The sequence below is a fragment of the Gopherus flavomarginatus genome, chromosome 1 (assembly GCF_025201925.1).
Source record: "Gopherus flavomarginatus isolate rGopFla2 chromosome 1, rGopFla2.mat.asm, whole genome shotgun sequence".
NCBI lineage: Eukaryota > Metazoa > Chordata > Testudines > Testudinidae > Gopherus > Gopherus flavomarginatus.
The window spans coordinates 250,502,050-250,522,360 of NC_066617.1; the positions used below are offsets into that span (position 1 = coordinate 250,502,050).

The following is a 20,311-nucleotide window of genomic DNA, read 5'->3' on the forward strand; positions in this document are numbered from 1 at the left end:
AGGCTGAGCCTAAACCCACTTTGGATTCTTAGCCTAAAGTGTGCTCCTGGGGTTCTCTGCCAGAAGGTGCTTGTAGCTGAGCTTGCAATTCAGCACAAGAAAAACTGAAAGACCGGGGAAAGGAAGGGAACTATTTAGGGGTAAAGGGGCTAAAGGAGGTATTAGGATGCTTATTACATTAGGGTGGAGGGTGAGTAACAGAAATGGCAGTTCTGTAAAGTAATTCACAGACTCCTGTTTTTCAGTGGGTTGGGCCTGATTATCTTCTTACTTACACTGGTACCTTAGAGACTAACGAATTTATTTCAGCATAAGCTTTTGTAACACAGCTGCTACTCTGAAACCTTACTTACACTGGTATATCTTCATTGACTTCAATGGTATTAGTCCCGATTTACACCAATGTAAGTAAGAACAAAATTGGCTCTTTGTTTTTTAGCAAAACTGTGACTTCAGTTTGTGTGTACAATTAACTTTTCGATAATCTATTTACAGCCTTACCTGTGTATCAAACTTTTTTGTTTCCGCATATCTCAATATTGATATGGCTATAGACTTCTTCAGCAAAGCAGAGATGAGATACAACACAGACTATATCCCTCACATTGCTCTTTAAAAGGCAATAGAAAGACTGCCAAGCATCAGCGCCAACTCAGGAACCTGGGTGAATTCTCATTGGGATGAGCTGGAATAATGTGCCATTATATGAAACCAATTCCTCTTAACGAGAATTTACCCAACTATACTGACTGGGCAGCTTCATCAAATGCAGCTGGAACCAGTTCAACACATTCTCAGCCACATCTAGCTAGTCACCTAGGCAGTGCCATAGAATCTAGTCATTTACAAAGTAAAAAACCTCACGGAGAGTTCTGATAGTACAACAAGGACAGGCTTTTTTTTCCACAGTGGTATGCACATCATTCATGATTTTCAAGGGCAATCTCAGGACCATGTCTGTGGCTGACTCCTGGATTAAATTTATCAAACAATTTGCTACTGTCCACATGTCCTTTCATTGGTATTACCACCACTTTCTTTAGTAACTTGTCAAAAGCCAGAAGGAATACAGCATGCCCATTACTTGTTATGTTGCTTATGATCACAGTATGAGGTAGCATGGTTTTAAGCATTACAATCACTCTCCTTCCAATAGCAGCCTTTTAGAATTTCCGGACTGCTGACATCCTAAGAATAGTGTTACTACTCAGGTGAAATGCAGGTTTGTGTGTGTGTTTCTCTATGTACTGTATTTATGTGCCAGATTACAATGTGTCTGAGAACCTCCCTTTACCATCTCGGTCATCTGCCATCTTCCGTGAATTATATTTCGTCAAGCAGATAATTTAGCAAAAGAAATGTAAATTGATGCAGTCAGAAATTAATCATACAAAGCAAATCAATAAAAGCATTACTTCACAAAATAATCTAGCAGTATTTACAGAAACAATCTCTTTGGAAGTCAACATCATTGGATTTACCAGGTACTACATTGCTTAGATTCCAATACACAATTTTAATTATAACTGCATTCAAACATACACTTTTCACCTATTTTGATATATTATGTAATTTTGAGTTTTATTTGCATAATTTACCATTTGTACATTATTTCTCGCTGTGTATGGTGCTTTATGAGGATACATTAAAAAAGGTAGTAAAAGTTCAATGAACCATCAAAACTGTAGCCAAGTGCATATTTTAATGTTCTTCAGAGATAGCATTACTGAAGTATTATAAAAACCACACTAGTGCTTCCATAATGTAAAACAATTGCATGTAATAAAAGCAATTTAAATCATAATTCTAAATGCAGGGCCAGATTCACCCGAGGATTGTGTACTTTGCAACCCAGGCACTCAAGGATGGTTGTGCTGGAGGGGGCAGGGAGGGCATTTTAAAGATTGAATCAGGGCTAAATGGAATCCATCAGTACAGGCTACCCTAGTCCTACCCCTCCTAGCCCATCCCCAGCCATTTTTGAGGCAGCACCAGCAAAGCTCTGAGCCTTTTAGATTGACTGCACCATTGCACTCCTACTCTGGAAGGACTTAAAAAAAATCAGGTAAGAGAAAGAAGATCACGTAAAGACAAACGAAAAAATTCAACTGCTTAGTATAAATGTGAGGAGGGCTAGTCTCTGTGAGCAGCTGGTAAGGAGCACCATATTTATAACCCTTTCAAATGACAGAGCTCATAGGCATTCAAGGGGAAAATATGGCTGTTTCCAGAATGATAACAATTAGGAATCTTGTACTAACATTTGATTTAGGCCAGGAACAGTGGAAGAAAACAGGTGCTCAGGCACTCAGAGATCACCATGATGGGCATGATATAAAAACCTAGCTAGATAGGCTAAGTACACAGGAGAAGTTGTAAGTGGGGAGGGTCTCAGAGTCCGGGCTCCAGCCCTAGCCTGAATGTCTACACTGCAGTTTTTAGCCCTACAGCTTGAGCGCCATGAGCCCAAGTTAGCTGAATGGGGCTCCGAGACTCGGGGCTGCAGGTTTTTTATCACAGTGTAGACATCCCCTTAGAAAATATCTGACCACCAAACATCTCTGCCCCTTCTTCTGTGCTTCCCATTACACACAGAACAGCCTCTGACCTGATCCGGGAGGCCACTACCTTCTCCTCAAGGTATACCTTTGCAGGGAAACTTATCAGTCAATTAAAGATGTGGAGGAGGAGGAGGAAGATGGAGATATTTGTCACTAACTTTACTTAAGTAAAATAATAATTTTTATAATTATGATTTGTATTATAGTAGCATTTGAAATCCTAGCTTTTTCTACTCTGCACGGGACTGGAGCTGGATGAAATATTTTGGCTGACACTTTTTTCCACTGGAAAAGGTAGATTTAGATTGACCAGAAGACTTCGTGAATTTGTGTTGATTTCTCTGAATTGTTTGGCCTAAAGAATGCCCCCTCCAAAAAAAAAAACCCAGAAAAAAATCAGAAAGTTTCATTTTACATTTTCAAAATGAAATGTTTTAATTTTTTGGTCCAAGATGACTTTTTTTTTCCAAAAATTTCCTTTGTTTTTTAAATAAAAATAACCAAAATTTGTTTTAAAATGGTCAAAATAAAAAATGATGTGACTCAAAATGGATTTTTGTTTTACTGTTCAATTCACCAAAATTTTTGTTTCTGTTTGAGCTAAAACAATTTCCCTCCCATCCCTGATATTTTTGAGTTCCTAGAGAATTGAAAAACCCGTTATTTGGCCAGCTCTATTCCTGAGTCCCAGTCCAGCGCACTAACCACAAACCCTCTTCTTTATATGTATGTAGAAAGTTTTCATAGCTGATTATACCTCTCTCCCAGCTTATATATGTCTCTTTTCCTCTTGGATTGTGCTAAGAACTGTTCATTAACTTAAAAAGATGTCATCCCTGCACCAAAAAACGCACAACATCCCACCCTGTCTCAGTGGGGGGATGTTTGATTGTGGTCCTGAGAAGAAAGAGAATGGAGGGGCAGATGTGGCTACTCTGGTTCCTCTTCCCCATGCCCCCCTGCACCAAACACAAGTGAGCGGGGAGTGAGGTGTGCGTGTGTGAGTGGGAGAAGCGATTTCTCTGCATCTCCCTGTTGCTATTGTCTGGCCTGTGGAGCTGAACAGAGAATTGATTATGTGTCTTGCATCCTTCCTCTTATTGTATGTGAAGCCCTCAGAGCATGCGACAGCCATCCTGCTGCAGCTACTGCTCTGCCCTATAAATGATTAGAAAGGAATTTTTCCCTTGGGTCAGGTTTGACACGGTGTCCAATTATTTTTTTTTTTGGCCTTCCTTGCAGCAATGTGAAGGCCTGATTTTAGGTTAATAAGGAGCAAAGGCATGACTTAAAAGTTGCACTTGAGTTTGTAATTTCATTGCAACTTGCAGCTGGTATCCAGTGCAGGTGAAAGGCTCAAAAAAGGCCAACTCCCAGAGATAAACATGAGGCCTGGGAGATGTATGGTAGATCCTATTAGCCTGAAGAAAGCAGGGAAGCCTTTAAGTCTTCACAGACTGAGGCACCCTTCATGTGGATGCTAATCTCCCCTCATTGGGAGAGGGTGAGAGGATTGAGAGGTGCTAGGGGTTAGGCTGAAGGGGGCCAAACCTGAATATTGATTGTCTGGTATGGAGGCCATTACATTTTGCACCGGACCCAAGTAAATATAAAACCCTGGGGCTTTTTTGTTATTGTTGGTTGGTTTTCATTGGGGGGAAGAGGAATCTTAAACTTAAAAAGTTAATAGAGCTGCAGTCTTCTGCTTTAAAATCCCCCTCAGTGTGTCTGTTTCATGCTCCTGTATGTCCCGATCAATAAATTCTGGACTGAGCCTCGAGGCCCTGCTGTAACATAAATATTTAATAACAACAGCAGCACACCAAAAACAAAACTCACATCCAGCATATCTAATGAACAATAATCTTAAGTATAGTCTGCAGAGTAACCTTTTGTAAATGCTGAGAATGGCTGATAACATGTTACCTGGTCTCCTGGACCAGACAGGATGTTTGGTAATTTGGCTGAAGGCAGCTTTCATGACTGTCTATTTTATTTGGCTTAAAGGTGCTGTATAAATAAATAAAATGCATGACAATAAGAAAACAACACAATAAACTTTCAGGAGCAGCAGGGCCAGTGTCCTCCAAAGGATACCAGTACAATAGGTTAGGACGAGTTTGTTCATTTCCCAGTGCAGTAAATTTCAAAATCAGTAAGAGAGACTCTTTTCAAATGTACATCTGTCGCAGTAAGTCCCAAATCTTGTCCTTCCCCTGCAATTCCATTGCACAGGAGAGAGAGAGGCTCTATTTCAGAAGTGTGTGCAGTTTGTGCATGGCTGTGTGCCTTACAAGATGAGGCAGGACCGCTGCTGGTTCCTTTGGCCATTCACACCATTTAGAATGGGCACAAATAGCTGGTGCCTGTGGACAGACTAAGCCCAGAGCCCCTGGATCAGAGCAGGTGAGATCAATCCACTAATTAAAGAGAGCTGGGCTACACCTGGGCCTACAGAGCAGGGTTTCTCAAACAGGGGTCACTATTTTTGTAGGAAAAGCCCCTGGCAGGCCGGGGTGGCTTGTTTACCTGCCCCGTCCACAGGTCCGGCCGATCGCAGCTCCCACTGGCCGCGGATCGCTGCTCCAGGCCAATGGGAGCTGCTGGAAGCGGTGCAGGCTGAGGGACTTACTGGCCGCCGCTTCCAGCAGCTCCCATTGGCCTGGAGCAGCAAACTGTGGCCCTTGGGAGCTGCGATCGGCCGGATCTGCGGACGGGGCAGGTAAACACACAGGCCCGGCCTGCCAGGTGCTTTCCCTACACAAGAGGCGACCCCTGTTTGAGAAACCCTGCTATAGAGGTTGCTAGTGGGCAGCTGGAAAGGAAGGACTGAGACAGGTTGTCCCCTGGGGAGGGGAGACCCACACTGAAGTGGAGTTAGTTCCTGAGGTGGGTCCCTGGAGCAAGAAAGTAAAGCAGAGACCGGAAAGCTGACAGGAGCTATACTGCCAGAGACCCTTGGGAAGGGTGGCCCTGGAGCCTGGGGCCAAGAATGGGGTTAAAACTATTTTCTGTTTGTTTGATAACCCTTGTTAAAAGAAATAAACCTCCTAGAAAAGACTGGGCGTGGCAGTTCATGCTTTAGAGCTGGCAGAAGTGACAGCCCTGGTGACAGAGTCCTATTGCTGTGCAGTGTAGATGCAACCCGCTTGAATCAGGTCCTGAGAGTCTGCAAAAAGTATTCCACAATCCCATGGGCCAATTTCCATTGTGCTTGACATCCTAAGACTCTCCAATCAACTCAAGTGAAAACAGAAACCATCCCACAGGGCATACAGCAGCAGTTCAGTGAGTCAGCATTAACCCTTCCATTGTCCTCTGACCACTGAACTGCAAATGCACCATCAGAGAGCCTTCTGTGTTTGCAATGGAGACTGAGCAGAACAAGCCTTTTGCAAAGCGCGCTGCTTCATGCTCATGGGAGCACAGCCACATTGTGGTGTATCTCTGGTCTGAGGCTAGTACAACTGTGGACTTAAGTAAAAGTACCAGGAATGATCATGCATACCAGCAGACAGTGAAGCAATCGGCAGCTTTGCAAACCAGTGCCTGGTGCAGGAAGTGGATTAAGCAGCTCAAGATCAACTATTGGAAGACCAAGGACCAGAATTGTACCTCAGGCAGCTCCCATTTTATGAGGAGTTCGACTGGGTACTGGGCACTGCATCCAGCACGGAGCCAACCATAGTGCATGATGACCTGGTCAGCCAGGATGATGCCCTGCTGGCCACAGAATCCAGCATGGGGACTGATGGGAGCCAGCAGCAGGCATCAGCTGAGCTCTGACTCTGTTGCTGAAACTGATTCCAGAGCAGGCTTTGAAGCAGCAAATTCTGGGTCCATACTTGGAGGAGCTGTTTGAGATACCCCCCTGAGGAATATCCCACTGCTCAGCCTGCAGCAGACATGGAAGGGACAGAAGACACTGTAACACTGCACCCCATATTCTTCACAGTGATATGATTATGATATGATTATGACATAATCATAATGTATTTTATGCAAAATAAGTCATGTTAGGTGTCATTGGAAAGGTTATGATTTGCTGAATATGATTATCCTACTTGTATGCATGTATCTTTTTATATCCAAAGTTATAAATATTGACTATGTATCTGTATTTCAAAATGTAGTTACAGATGAGCAATGGCCACTATGCAAAAGGCTCTCAGTCTAGATGGCTGGCTGGGAAGGGCCCATTCAGGTTCATGTAGGGTGACAAGAGAGCAAATGTGAAAAATTGGGACAGGGGTGGGGGGGTAATAGGAGCCTATATAAGAAAAAGACCCCAAAATTGGGACCGTCCCTATAAAATTGGGACATCTGGTCACCCTAGGTTCATGAGCCATTAGGAAGAAACAATAGGCCTTAAGAGAACCTTATCTCCCACCTGAGGAGCCTTCCTGAGGATACTACAGATGGCCTCCAAGTAATGGCTGCTGAGATACTACTGGGACATGTGACCAGGTCACCTGGTGCTGGACTCCATCTTGGGATGTCAGTATTTTCCCACTGACTGGCATGGGAACCAAGCTTTGAAACAAAGGGTTTCCGCCAATGTTCCCTCTAATTTTTTACATCCATGTGCGGAATGAATTTTCCTATGTGCACCAATATGGAGGTGATGTGTGGTGGGGATGGGGCCAAGGGATTCGAAGTGTGTATGGAGGTTGCTCAGGGCGGGGGCAGGGGGTTGGGGTATGGGAGGTGAGGGCTCTGGGGTGGAGTGGGATCTGTGGAGTTTGGGGTGCAGGCTGCCCCAGGGCTGGGGCCAGAGGACTCTCCCCAGCTCTCTCCATGCTGGCAGCAGCTCCGGGGCCCAGGGAGAGATGCCTCTCCCCGCGGCAGCCCTGCACACCCCCAACTTGCTCCCCTTCCCGCCTCCCTCTCTCCTCTCCTCAAACCCCTGTGGCTGCATGCCTGCATGGCCCTTTACAGCCTGCTGCGCAACTGCACAATTGCACAGCTTAGAGGGAACTTAGGTTCCTGCCATATGCAAAAGCTGTATAATGCAGGGGAGTGACATCATCGTGGTTCTTCACTGACTCCTCACCCAAAGAGACTCCTGGAAACACCTGAGGAACAAAGACTGAACTGGGGGAAGTGCTGGACCCAGACTAAAGGAATTTTTAGCCTGTGAATGGAACACCTGGGGATTCCAAGCTGTAAAGCAAGTGCAGCTTGCCCTTAAGAATCTGCAGCCTGCTTGTACCATCACTTAGGGTGAGGATTTGCTATTCATATCCGAACTTGTAGTATATTAAGCTTAAATTGCATTTTTGTTTATTTGCTAGGTAATCTGCTTTGATCTGTTTACTGTTCCTTATAATCACTTAAAATCTATCTTTTGTAGTTAATAAACTTGTTTTTGTTTTGTTTAAAACCAGTGTGTGGGAGTCATAACTCAGGGCAGAAAGCTGTTGTGTATTCATCTCCACACTGAAGGAGGGGGCAAATTTCATGAGCTTACGCTGTACTGTTCCCTGTGCAGCGCAAGACGGTATAATTTGGGGTTGACCCTCCAGAGGAGGTGTGTGCCTGAGTAGCTGGGAAGTTCCCTAACTGGAGCCTTTCCATGCAGGGCTGGTCACAGCATTTGCATGTAACTGCAGCTGGGTGTGTCCCTACCTGTATGTGGGCTGGGCAGCTTATCACAGCAGTACAGTGTAAAGGGAGCCCAGGCTGGTGGGTTGCGGGGCTCAGGGGTACCCCAGTTCCAGGTGGCACCCCAGGGGGAACCCGTCACAGCCACTCCTGAGCCTAGTACCTTTCTGGCTCCATGCTAATGTTTATTGATACCATAATGGGAGGGATACTCTACGAACCAATGCAAAAGTTATGAGAGACCTAGGCCAGCAGTGTGTATTTGCTAACAATGGACTGTATCCCAGCACCTTGGCTTCCCCCCTCCACCTCCCCTGCACCATGAGGAGTTCAAAATGGCCTAGGAAATGCTAATAGTAAAATACATCTTTAAATACATACTGAGAAGGCACAGAATTTTTCTAGGGCAATTCCTGTTTCTTAAAAATAATAGCATTACACAGCTGTGTCTTTAGGTTTGCTGCTATGTAAACACTCAACTGTCTATGGAGCCGGCTGGAAACAGAAAACTCTGCGCGTGTTTGGGGAAATGTTTTCCATTTTCAAATCTAGTCCATTTTAGTTAGACGTTAATTCATGCTGCCCATAGGTGACAAAATCCTATGTTGCCACTATGACCGGGGTTTCAGTTTTTGTCCAGAAATGGGCTGGCTGAGGGGTGGAGGAAGGCTGTGGAGTTCTGTGTGTTTGCATGCAGCAATAACAGGGTAAGCCATGCGGAAGCCAACGCGGCATCCTGTTGATCCCTCATGAATTCTGACCCAATCCTGGGTGCTGATAGTTGCAAACTTTTCCTGAAGCAGGTACTCCACATAGGTAGTCACACTGTAGTGAACTACATATTTTCCAGAGCCACCTTGGTAGCTGACTAGCCCCCTCCACTCATAGATGCGCTGTTCAGTTTGGGTGCATGTACTATCAGTTTTCCACCAGCAGGATGGAATAACATCCCTTTGCCAACAGGGCACTGCAAGAACAGTTAAGTCCTCCAGAACATGAAAGGCCTGAAATGACAGAGAAAGCTTTGTAGCAAGACCACCAACCATTCTACCCCAAACGCAAGCAGTTATGTAATTTTTTGTAAAACAAAGTCAGCTTAGAATTTTTAACTTACCACTGTTTCTGCACTACTTTAGCTGGGATTAACCAGGCGGTATCCAGGGAAATTCTGTGGACTGAAGCATCCCTCTCACAGTATATTGCAGTTCAGTTGTGAAACGGAACATTTTATGCCCTTGAAATTCCACAAGAATTATTTCTGTGCTCCTCCACTGAGCTATGTGAGAAAATAACCCTTTTTCTTGTCCTGCAGGCCCCTTGACCTCTACTGGATGCTGTATCTCCCCAGCTTGCCTTCAGTGCAGCACAAGCCTGGCCCAACATACCTTCATGGAGCATTCCAAAAGGGATCATTTCCGTGAGGAATTGAGGGTTGAAGTTTTGGAGAGGGCCAATGAGCAGGTTCAGTACCAGAAAGAGAGGGACTTATGACTAGAGAAAGGGCATGACGAGAGGCAGGAGAAAAGTTTGAGGCTCACTGCACAGCTTGAGGACAGAGTTTCAGCAGGGGAGCTGGCACTTGCTACACTGTTCCCGGAACAAGAAAGGCAGATAAGGGAGGAGGACAGAGATCAGCGGAGAGAACTGTTTGAGTGGCTCATCTCAGTCATGGCTGCAAGAGTATCGGCTCCTGCTACCTTTCTCACACCATGGCATGGTTCCTCTGTGATCTCCCCTCAGTCTAGAAACAGCTTGGAACACTCCATATCTAAGTGGCCCATGCAATTGGGCCCCAGGAGTGGCTGGACAGGGCAAACTAAACCCCACGCAACCCTCCGTCCTGACTCCCGCTCCTGTGGACACCTGCACCCCCCTCCCGGGTGCCAAGCATGTGGAAAACAGGGAAAGAAGACAGGGGACATGCAGTAGCGGGGGGGGGGCGGGTTGTCCTGTTTGCACTTTTCCTGCAGTTTTGTTTTGTTTTGTTTTGGAAATGTTGTTTTGTAACTGGTGTTTGGGTGTTGTAATGGCAACCACCCTGTCTGGCAACCGGTGACAGTTGTACTGTTTTAACACATGTTTACAAATAAAGCTTTGTATGTCATCAAGAAAGTTTATTGCTATCACTGCACCTCATCATACAATCAGTATTGAAATAATCAAGCTAAATCCATGATCAGGAACAATGAGGAAGTACATACAGCAATCCACTCTTCAATCACTTCCTGATATGAATCCATACTGTGAATCATCCCATCCTTTTCCTAAGTCGTCATATCATTCATAAATACATTGCATGGCAATCAAGCCCCTATATCTCCCTAGCACTGACACCCCCCAAAACCGAATAGCCTCAACCCCCACAAGCAAGTTCACAAAAGTACTAATCCTCCTCTTCCATGGGACCATGCAAATCCATAATGTGGGACCACAAAGCATCCCTGACTTCTGTTGCCCAGGTGCATCCAGCTCCAACTGTGGTAGCTGCACTTTCTGGCTGAGTGTACTGATTCAGTGGCCCCTTGCTGTCACAGGTCCATTCAGGGGGAAATGGCTCACCTCTGGCTTCAAAGATTGTGACGAGCACAGCAAGTCACACTAATGCAGACAGCATTGATGCCACTAGCATCCAAACAGGTCTGTGGGCATCTCCAACGGTGCCTCATGCGTGTGTCTTTACCCTGGAGGGACAAGGTAAGCTACTCAGAAAGCTCTAAAAATGTAGGCTTTCTTCATGTGAAAGTTCTGGACCCATAGCTCATCATCCCAGGTCTGCATGACAATGTGATCCCACTAGTCTGTGCTTGTGGTCCTGTGCCAGAAGCGCTGGTTTATGTTGGGCGCATCAGCAGCTATAGCAAGTGTAATGAGCAGCATCAGCCGCTGTGAGTCTGCCATACCAGAGTACTCTTCCCTCCTCTGCTTTCTTGTCCTTCCCCTGCTCCACCCAAAACGCTCTCAGGTGCCTTTCCTGGGTAAGAAAACGCTGTCGAAATGTCCACTAGTGTCTCATGGAAGCTCTGCCCATTTCCTGACACAGGAGTGAAAACGCAAGCAAGAGAACTTCTTGAAAAGTGGTCTCCTCCATGTTGGCTGGCAGGCTGTGCTGGCAGGCTGTTCAAACTTCCTGTAATGTGCAGGGTGTGCAGTGCACCACATGCAAAGGGATAGAGCAGCCACATTTTGGGAGTCTGAGATATAGTTGGTTTGACTCAACTCTGTGTACTGAGTGTGGACACTAGAGCCCCCACTGGGTTCAAGCCTGGATCAGAAAATTCTTAACGTAGGGTTAAGAATCAATATAGACCCTCAAACCTCAGGTTCTCTAACATAGGTCATCTGACTTGAGTCCCATTAACCCTAGGCTTACATTGCAGTGTAGACATACCATCAGTGTTATTACACAGCCTCTAAAATTCTCTTTGTATAGTAGTATAAGTCTCAAATGGCTAAAAAAATCCTGTACATATAACTGAAGTACACCAGCTGGAAAACAGTAACCTCATATATCCCTTATATGTCACTTGTATGCCTGATATGTCAGATCAATAGATTCCAAGGCCAAAAGGGACCATTGTGATCATCTAGTCTGACCTCCTGAATAACATGGGCCATAGAACTTCCCAAAGTAATTCCTAGAGCATATCTTGAAGTATATTCAGAACATGCAGGAAAACCATGGAAAGCGGGATTTTGCTTGCCATTTTAAATACTTCATTTGAAGCAAATACAGTATCCACAACAGGAACCCTGCTAAACAAGTTACTTTTCACGGACCTACTTGTGATCCAATTTATCATTAGATACAACTGTTTTCAATGATCTGAAGAAAACAAATTGGGAACAAAGTGAAGAGTTCTTGACTGGTTGAAACAAATTAGAGTGGTTGTTTTAAACCAGATATGTGGGATTTAGTCTCTTTATACTATGATCTTTGGTTAAAACAGACAGTATAATCCAAGGCTGAATTACTAATTCAGCCTTTTGTGCTTTAACAGATGAAATTTTCTCTGGACATAACTTTGGGGCCAATGTTGTCATTAGGGGTACTACAATTGGTAGGTTTAAAACTATGTATTGCATTTCTTCAAATTCCATGATACGATACCATAGGAATTTGAAAAATTCTGTTTGCCATTTTTAATTTGATCTTTCTGATGTGTGAGTCAATTTTGTTGATTTTGGACATTTGCAATCAGTCTAATCCCCCACATTTTAGCGACCTCCATACATACCAATTTGGGATCCAAGGTCAAGGGCTTCTGGTGATACACAGACAAAGGGCTCAGATGATAGGTGTAGAAATTCTTTACTTAGAAATAGTAACTGCCTATTGTACTATTTGTAAGGGCAAAATTAAGATATATTTGATTTTTGTTGCTTATCTAATTCAGCTTTTTAGATTGCTTTAATTTTTTATTTTTTATGGGCTGCAAATTGCTTAGGGACATACTGCATGGAAGGCACTACACAGGAACAGTTTTTATTGTATCTCTCTCTCTGAAAAGGTTAAGCAGTTTTATTGCAGATGTCTGCCAGAAAAATCACATGTATCACTAATGGAAGAAGCAAGTGATAAAAGCCTCTGAGTTGATAGAGATAGTGAAAAAAGCAGCTTTAGCTCCTGTGACAGCATTCTGAAAAAAACACACTGTTTCTTATCAGCAGGTTGAGGAGGAATCAGACTGAGGTACAACAGTTGTATTGTAACTGTTTCTGATTGCATTCTGTCTTCTAATCCATACTGATGAGCTGTTTCCCCAGGAAAACCAGTCTGGGGAGGCTGCTGCAATTTACGCAGAATCACACCCCTCGTATTCAGAAAGGTAAATATATGAAGATCAGGTCATTACAAGGCAACACGGCTAGTTGAACCAATAGGAATTTAAGCTTTATTTTGATATATAACATGGTAAAGTACCTTGAAAAATGAACAAGCAATTTAAAATCCTTTAAATGAGAGATGACTGCAAACTGGAGCCATTTAAAAAAATCCGTTGAACTATAAGGCCGGATGGGGGATTTGAATAAACAGTGTCAAACTCCTTTGGTTTTGGCTTTACAATACCAAAACCAGCACAATTCCTCATTTTTCCTCTCTGAGACTATAAATAGCAAGTGACCTTGTTAAAAAACACAGTGAAACAACACAACCTCTGAAACAAAACAAGCTCAAGACAAGCTCGGGCTCAAGAAACAAAACAAAATGACCTCTTACCAAACTTGATGGTGTACAGTCCTAGTTCAGTGTTTGGAGAAGTAGATGTGTAACTTGCAGTAACAATAACAGGAGTTATACAATTTGTTCAATTTACAATGTAATGTGCTGAAAATATATCTTACTATGATGGCATTGGCCATGTCTGAGCTCCTGTTGGGCAAGATTTATTTTTATTTCATAAAACATTAGCACTTAAACTGCTTTTTTTTTTTATAAAAAGGCATCTTTACTTACATATCATCAAAGATGAGCTTTGTTCTTCTGCAGTCTTTGTGTGCCCTGGATAAAGATGGCCAAGGCTCTGTTTGGGAGTGTGGCTTGTTGCAGAGAACACTTTCTGAATTGATGTGAACTGCTTTCTAGATAACAAACAATACAGTACACATTGAGAAATTGACAACTGTGTTAGAAAACGCAGCTAATGAACAATGGAAATTTGTCTGCATTGTGCTGTAAATTGCAAGTTAGTTTGCTCACTATTTCAACAGGGAATACACATAACTAGCTTGTCACAGACAGCCACAAATTCACAGATATTGCACACAGTTACTGGTAAAGGACTTTAGAGTTTCAAGTGATATGCAGAAGAAACAGAACAGAATTATTAATCACTAGCTGAAAGGGCCATAACACAATGAGTGTAGTTATTAAATCATAGACCAGTTGTGGTTATTCTGCATGTCAAGCCATGTTTCAACATCCAAACTGTTTGGGGTTTTTTGTTGTCGTTGCTGTAACTTTCCACCAGTTTGGGTTGTTATTCTTATTTGACAGTAAGTGCAACAGAATAAAATTCCTTCTGCTTGAGACAAAAGAAGGAAATGGAATGAAGGTCTCAACAGAAAGCTTCATGATCTAACCACCATTTCCTGCCTAGCATTTTCTGTAAGTAATCCACATGATCACTTGGTCATGGCAGTTAGGCACCAGATGGGTAGATTTGCTAAAACAAAGCCAACCTTGACATTTACAGTTCATGAGCTCTCAGCTTCTGTATGGGACATCCAGATCAGTTCCGTGGGATAGTTTTCAGATGAATAACCAGATATATAAGAATTATTAAAAAGTTGACCAATTGGAGCATTGCCAGGCTATGCAGAAAATCAGAGTGGAATGCAATAGCTAAGGGTGTGGCTCATAAAGCAATCACTTTTTACTTCTAATTTCCAACACATTTATCTTTGAGGACTTTAAATTATTTTCCAGATATCAAATACCAGTAATTACAATTCTAAATGAGTTCATAAACCAACCTCTAAATGTAGATGTTTCAAAATTTACCTTTACTTAATGATGGAAGAGAAATTGGTTATACCAACATATTAAAAGTGCCTTTTCAAGGCCTTTTATATAGCCTTTTTTTCAAATACTTAATTTTCTTTATTTCTTTTTATTGAGTGTATTTGTGAGAGACTCTAGGAACACTCACCTAATTTAGAACAACATCTTTAAGACAAAACATCTCAAAGTTAGATCAGAAATAGTTACTTTTTGTCCCCACCTCATTACCCTCCTCTCTTCCCCCAAAATCTGCCTTTTTGGAACAGGCCAGTTGCCTCTGAACAAAAGTGACTTGAGGGGTTCAGGCTAAAGTTCAGTTTACTGGGGTGGGATGACGGCTCTTGAAGCCTGTAATGCATCAAGACATAAATAATAATAAAGAATATATTTGGTGAAAATATTCAACACTTTCTCTTATTTCTTCTGCCTTTTCATGGAATGTATAAGGGCTAAAACCTTGTTCTCTATGCAGGAAAAGATCATGCAACGGAATTCCTCATGTAGTTTCCTATGGATCATTTCACTGCTGGAGAGGGAAATGCTGAGATTAAACTCTGCTCACGAAACTGACCAATTTTGTGGCCTGGAAAAGCTGCAGATCTCTAGGGACCTGCTGAAGAGCAGGATCATCCACATGAAGGCCCTGTTCCTTTAATCCACCACCAGCCCCTCCACATCCGTGCAGCTGCCTCTTGACTGCATGACAGCACAGCTACTGGGTGCCACACTACCACAAATCCCCTTCGCCTACAAGAGGTTTCCACAAAATGGAAGGGGTGTGCACCAAAGCTATTATCAAGTCCATGATTATTATTAATCTTTGGGCGGTACTGGTGGGAAGTCGATACATGGAGTGTGTCCATTCCCCTTTCCCATACACAGACCCTCAACTCCAGGGCCGGCGCAACCCATTAGGTGACCTAGGTGGATGCCTAGGGCGCTAACATTTGGGGGGCGGTGCCTGCGGCGGCTGGATCTTCGGCCGCCCCAGTCATTGGTGGTATTTCGGGAACGGGACCTTCCACTGCGTCTGTCAGGGGCGGCATTTCGGGGGCGGGACCTTCCGCCGCCTAAGGCGCCAAAAAAGCTGTCAGTGCTCCTGCTCAACTCTGAGGAGGAGCCTTTGATGGAAGGGGAAGAAGGAGGCAGCAGGAGTAGCAGTCTTTATCGCTTCCTGTATGTGGAGCTTCAGGGTTTGCACTGGTTTTCTCCAGAGAAGAAATATTGGGTTAAGCTTCCCGCTTAGAAGTTCTACTGTTCATTGGGCTGATTTTGCATTCCTTTCACTCCTAAGACTCCTGTTTCAGGAATCTAGTTATTCAAGAAAGGCAGGATTGGAACGTTTGTCTATTTTGCCACCTCTGTCATTTCATGCACAGGTCTGTACATTTATTGGAAATATATTTACGAGGAAAACGATTCCAGGCATGCAAACTCACACAATTTCAGTTCAGAATGCCAAGATCAGCAGCATATTTTTCTTGTACAACTTTTTTATGTTTACAGACATCTGAGTGGCAAAACATGGAATTCCTTACTTTTTGCCTGTTCTTTCCTTCTTGCAAACTTGGCTGTGTGCTTACCTGCTCTCCGGATTTCCCTCCACCTCCTGTTTTTTCAGGTCATTTTTAATCCTGTTCTGTCTTACCATTTTCCCAATGGAAAAAAATCTTACTTAACGGGACATTCATTATTATGTTCCTTTCTATGATATTCTGCAGAGATATCAAAGGCTGTATGAGCAGTGATAAAAAGAGAAGAAAAATCAGCCAGGTTTTATACTATGATCAACAACATAAACTTACATTGCAGTCCGTAGGATGTGGCTGTGGCTGGATTTCACTCTTATGTTTTTTGCTGGAGGACATGGAAGGTAATAGACTGCTGCCATTAGGTCTACTGGAAGAAGTTAAATCACCAGTGGAGTATTTGTGTTTTGATGCATCAGAGAGGGGTGAGATGGGTGACTGAAGCATTTTCTCATTTTTATTTATTGGTATCGCCAAGCTGGAAATGGAAATTACAGTAATGGAGTGTCACATAGCTGGCTTTGAGAAAGGTAAATGTTTTATATATTATCGAAACATTGAATTTAAAACCTGCTGGCAGGATGAAGTCTACTGATGTCTGGAAACAACTTCATAGTATCAGGACCAAGAGTTCATTTACAAATTTGGATCATGTTTCTTCTCTTTCCCTCCAGGGTAAAATGTCATTCTGGAGTTACTCTAAAGTCTATGTCAGAGTACTTTAAAAAATAAGGAGATAAATGGGCAATTGCTCACTTTCTTTTAAGGATTACTTGGAGAAGGAGATGAGGCTCTAAAGTGTAAGTTTAGGTTATGGAGTCCTATTTCACAATAACAGGTGACAATTCATAAGCCATAGCAATAAAACCATATGTGAATTAAACAGGGAATGTGCTAGAAGGCAATTGGGATGTCTCTCTATTCAATGACCAGGCTTTGATCATTCAATTTACGATAATTTGGTGCAGGTTCTGCAGACAAAGAAATAGGTGCTAGTGTAATGGACAAAGAGAAGTATGCTCACAATGGAAACAAGCCTTTTTTTTTTTTTTTTTAGAGAAGCCAGAGATAGAAAAAGCTAAGCAGGTAGCAACAGTGGCAGTAAACTGTAAAGAAACTTTTCATGTGCTAATTTGACGAAGATACTCCACTGAAAAATTAAAGCAACACAAAGTATACTTTTTTTAAAGAAGAACTTTGCATTGAGCCTAAATTTGTGATTAAGAGAAGACAGAATATTTTAATACAATACGTTTCCCTGACACATTCCCTTCAATCCTGCCTCTTCCTTTGTATGGACATTTCTCACTTCTTTATAGATAAAGAATCAGACATTTTGAATGTGGTTGCAAAAGAGAATATGATACAAAATGCACTTTGTTTTACCACATTGTTTCAAAGAAAAGAACTAATTAAACATTCGGCTCCCAAACACTTGTTCGTTTATCTTATGAGTCTTTAAAAACTTGAGGTGGCAGAAACCATAGCTCACTACTAGAGCTTTTTAGACCTTCATGGGCTCATAAGGCAGTACTTCTAAAGTGTGGCTAAAGGAATTTTTTTGTAATGGCCTACACTTTTTATGAAAGGGAGACAAGGTGAACAAATGTCAACAGCAATTTTTTGGTAAAAAAACAATGGATTTTAATGTTAATTTTGAATATTTAGGAGCCCCTTGGTGATGCTCCAACTTTATTTCCTTTTTTCAAATAGAAGCTTTGCCCTGATCAGCTGGTTTCATACATCGTTATCAGAGGGTGAGGCGAAAGTAGCCTAAAGAAGCTGCAGCTGCTTTGAAGTGCAACAGTGCTAGGAAGGATGGTCAAGTGGTTAGGGTGCTAGCATGGCACTCAGGATGACCTGTGTTCAGTTCTCTGCTGTATGAGTTTATGTATGACCTTGGGAAAGTCACACAGTCTTGCTGTGCCTCAGTTCCTCATCTGTAAAATGGGGATAACTACACTGCCCTACCTCACAGGGATGTTGTGGGGATAAATACATTAATGATTGGGAGAGGCCATGGTAATAGAAGCCATATAAAAACCTCAGGAGGAAGAAGGGAAAAGAGAATTGGGGAATGGAGCATTTAAGAACATATTCGTTGTCTTTTTGATATACAATTGCTATTGGAAACCCTGCATGCATTACATGTGACACACATTCTATCACTTTTAGGAGGTGTGGAATTAACCCCAGGAAAAAAACTCGCTCAAACAATGCTAAACATGTCAGACTACGACAATCATTTTGAGAATGTATGTGATGTAAAATGTAGGATACTTTGGTAATAGTAATAGTATACATGCATCCAATCAGCCACAATAAATTACACTACTACATGTAATATTTTTACTTTATGTAACATATGTGAGTTATAGGATGACAGAGAAGCAGAATGCATATTTTTGAATATGCAGAACATTTGAGATTATTCCTTTGCATTTGTTCAATATTATAAGAGTTGTTCAGTTCCTACAGTGATGAAAAGAAGAGAAACACCTATACATAAACGAATACAAGAAATACTAATTATTGTTGAATATTAGAGGTTATATAAATGACAAGGTACCTCTTTGCACTTGCACTATAAACTATAATAAAAAGGGATTTTTTAAATATATCAATGACCTGCATGTACTAAGCAGAATGCAATTGGACTCTAAGAAGATATATGACTCAAATTGCTTGCTGGCAGTCTCTGAAGAAACCAGGCATGATTGAGATGACTGACTGATAGTATGGCTGCTTGCACAAATCTCTGCAAACAGATAGGTGGATTTCCATCACTCATTTCATGCTTTGCATCCTTTGGAAATTTGGCTGTTTTTATAGTCACACAAAGTTGTGTGTCCTAAACATACCAAATAGTTTGGAAAATAACTTGCCTGTAATCTTTAGATTGTCTGGTCCTTAAGGTATGCAAGAGTTGAGAATTCCAGGTATCAATTCAAGTACTTTTCTTCACTTTGTCCTCAGAATACATAGATTAATTATTATATTTAAACTGAGATATATAAGTAAGCTCTAATTTTGAAACTTATAACAATGTGGTGGAGGTAAAAAGGACTAAGGATGGTACCCTAGCTGAACTGATGCCCAGAACATAATGCTTAAGAATACTGTAATGTCTCAGTTTATCCTCCTGTTGTTGCTATAATTATTTAATCCAGGATCCAACCACTTGGAACTCACAACTTCTTTATGTAACAGAACAAAAATATTAGTACAATTATGCCAGGAGTAGATAATTCATTCATTATACCAAAAAAGAGAGAAAATGCATAAGGATAATTTTTACACATAAAATGTGATAATTAAAAAAAATCTATTCCATCAAATGCCAAACAATACATCGCATTACGGTTCAGTTAATTGTGGAGACTAAATTTTAAATAACAAGGAAAATGCATACCTATGTTCATTCCTGTTGCAATGATTTGCTGTTGAAATACCTGGGGCAGAGGCAATTAATCGTGAAGAATACTCTTGCTCTAAATGAGTCTTCTTGATCTCCCTGTCTTCTTCTTCATTTTCACACTGAATGAAGAGAAAAATGATCATCTATTGAATTTTATAGGTGACACAAGTCCCATGTACAGAAGCAAAAGATTGCTGGGTATTACAGGAAATTAGGGCTTGTATTCTGGTGTATCCTGGTATTAACTATTATTTAATTTTATTTATATAGTCCATAGACTATACAGACATGCACCAAGATAGTTCACTGTCCTGAAATGCTTAAAATCTTAATAGACAACCTACAAGCAAAGGAGTAGGAAAGAAAATGTGACAATTATTTTTTAACCATTTTTCTCCTTCCATCTCTAGACATTATCTTTTTATGTCTTCATTTTTCTCCATTTCCTCTACATTTCTTCCCCAAACCCACATCTGGTTTCCTTCCACTCTATTCCATTTTCACTCCTACTTTCTTCCATGGGTCTCATGTCCCTTGTCACCGTTTCATAAGTCCTATGATCTCTCTCCTTCCTGGAGTCCCCCCAGATACTGTTATTGCTTCCCCTCCCTCCTGTGAACTCCATAGCCATTTCCAATGTTAGCACTGATCCAATCTCCAAAAGTAATTACGTTCTTCCTGTTACCCATTGGGTGGG

At 42.0% G+C, this 20,311-nt stretch overlaps 1 protein-coding gene across 5 annotated transcripts in view; it reads right to left on the reverse strand.

Moving 5' to 3' along the window:
• The window catches only part of AFF3 (ALF transcription elongation factor 3), a 514,246-nt gene that overhangs the window by 42,060 nt on the left and 451,875 nt on the right, over nt 1–20,311 (reverse strand). For all 5 annotated transcript variants that reach the window (XR_007769152.1, XM_050921667.1, XM_050921657.1 and 2 more), the window contains 3 exons: nt 19,609–19,733; nt 16,473–16,674; nt 13,621–13,745 (listed from right to left, as the gene is read on the reverse strand). Coding sequence is in view for 4 of the 5 variants with exons in the window: in XM_050921667.1 (XP_050777624.1) it covers nt 13,621–13,745; nt 16,473–16,674; nt 19,609–19,733 (452 nt within the window). In the remaining variant the exon portion in view is untranslated. The remainder of the gene's footprint in view (nt 1–13,620; nt 13,746–16,472; nt 16,675–19,608; nt 19,734–20,311) is intronic.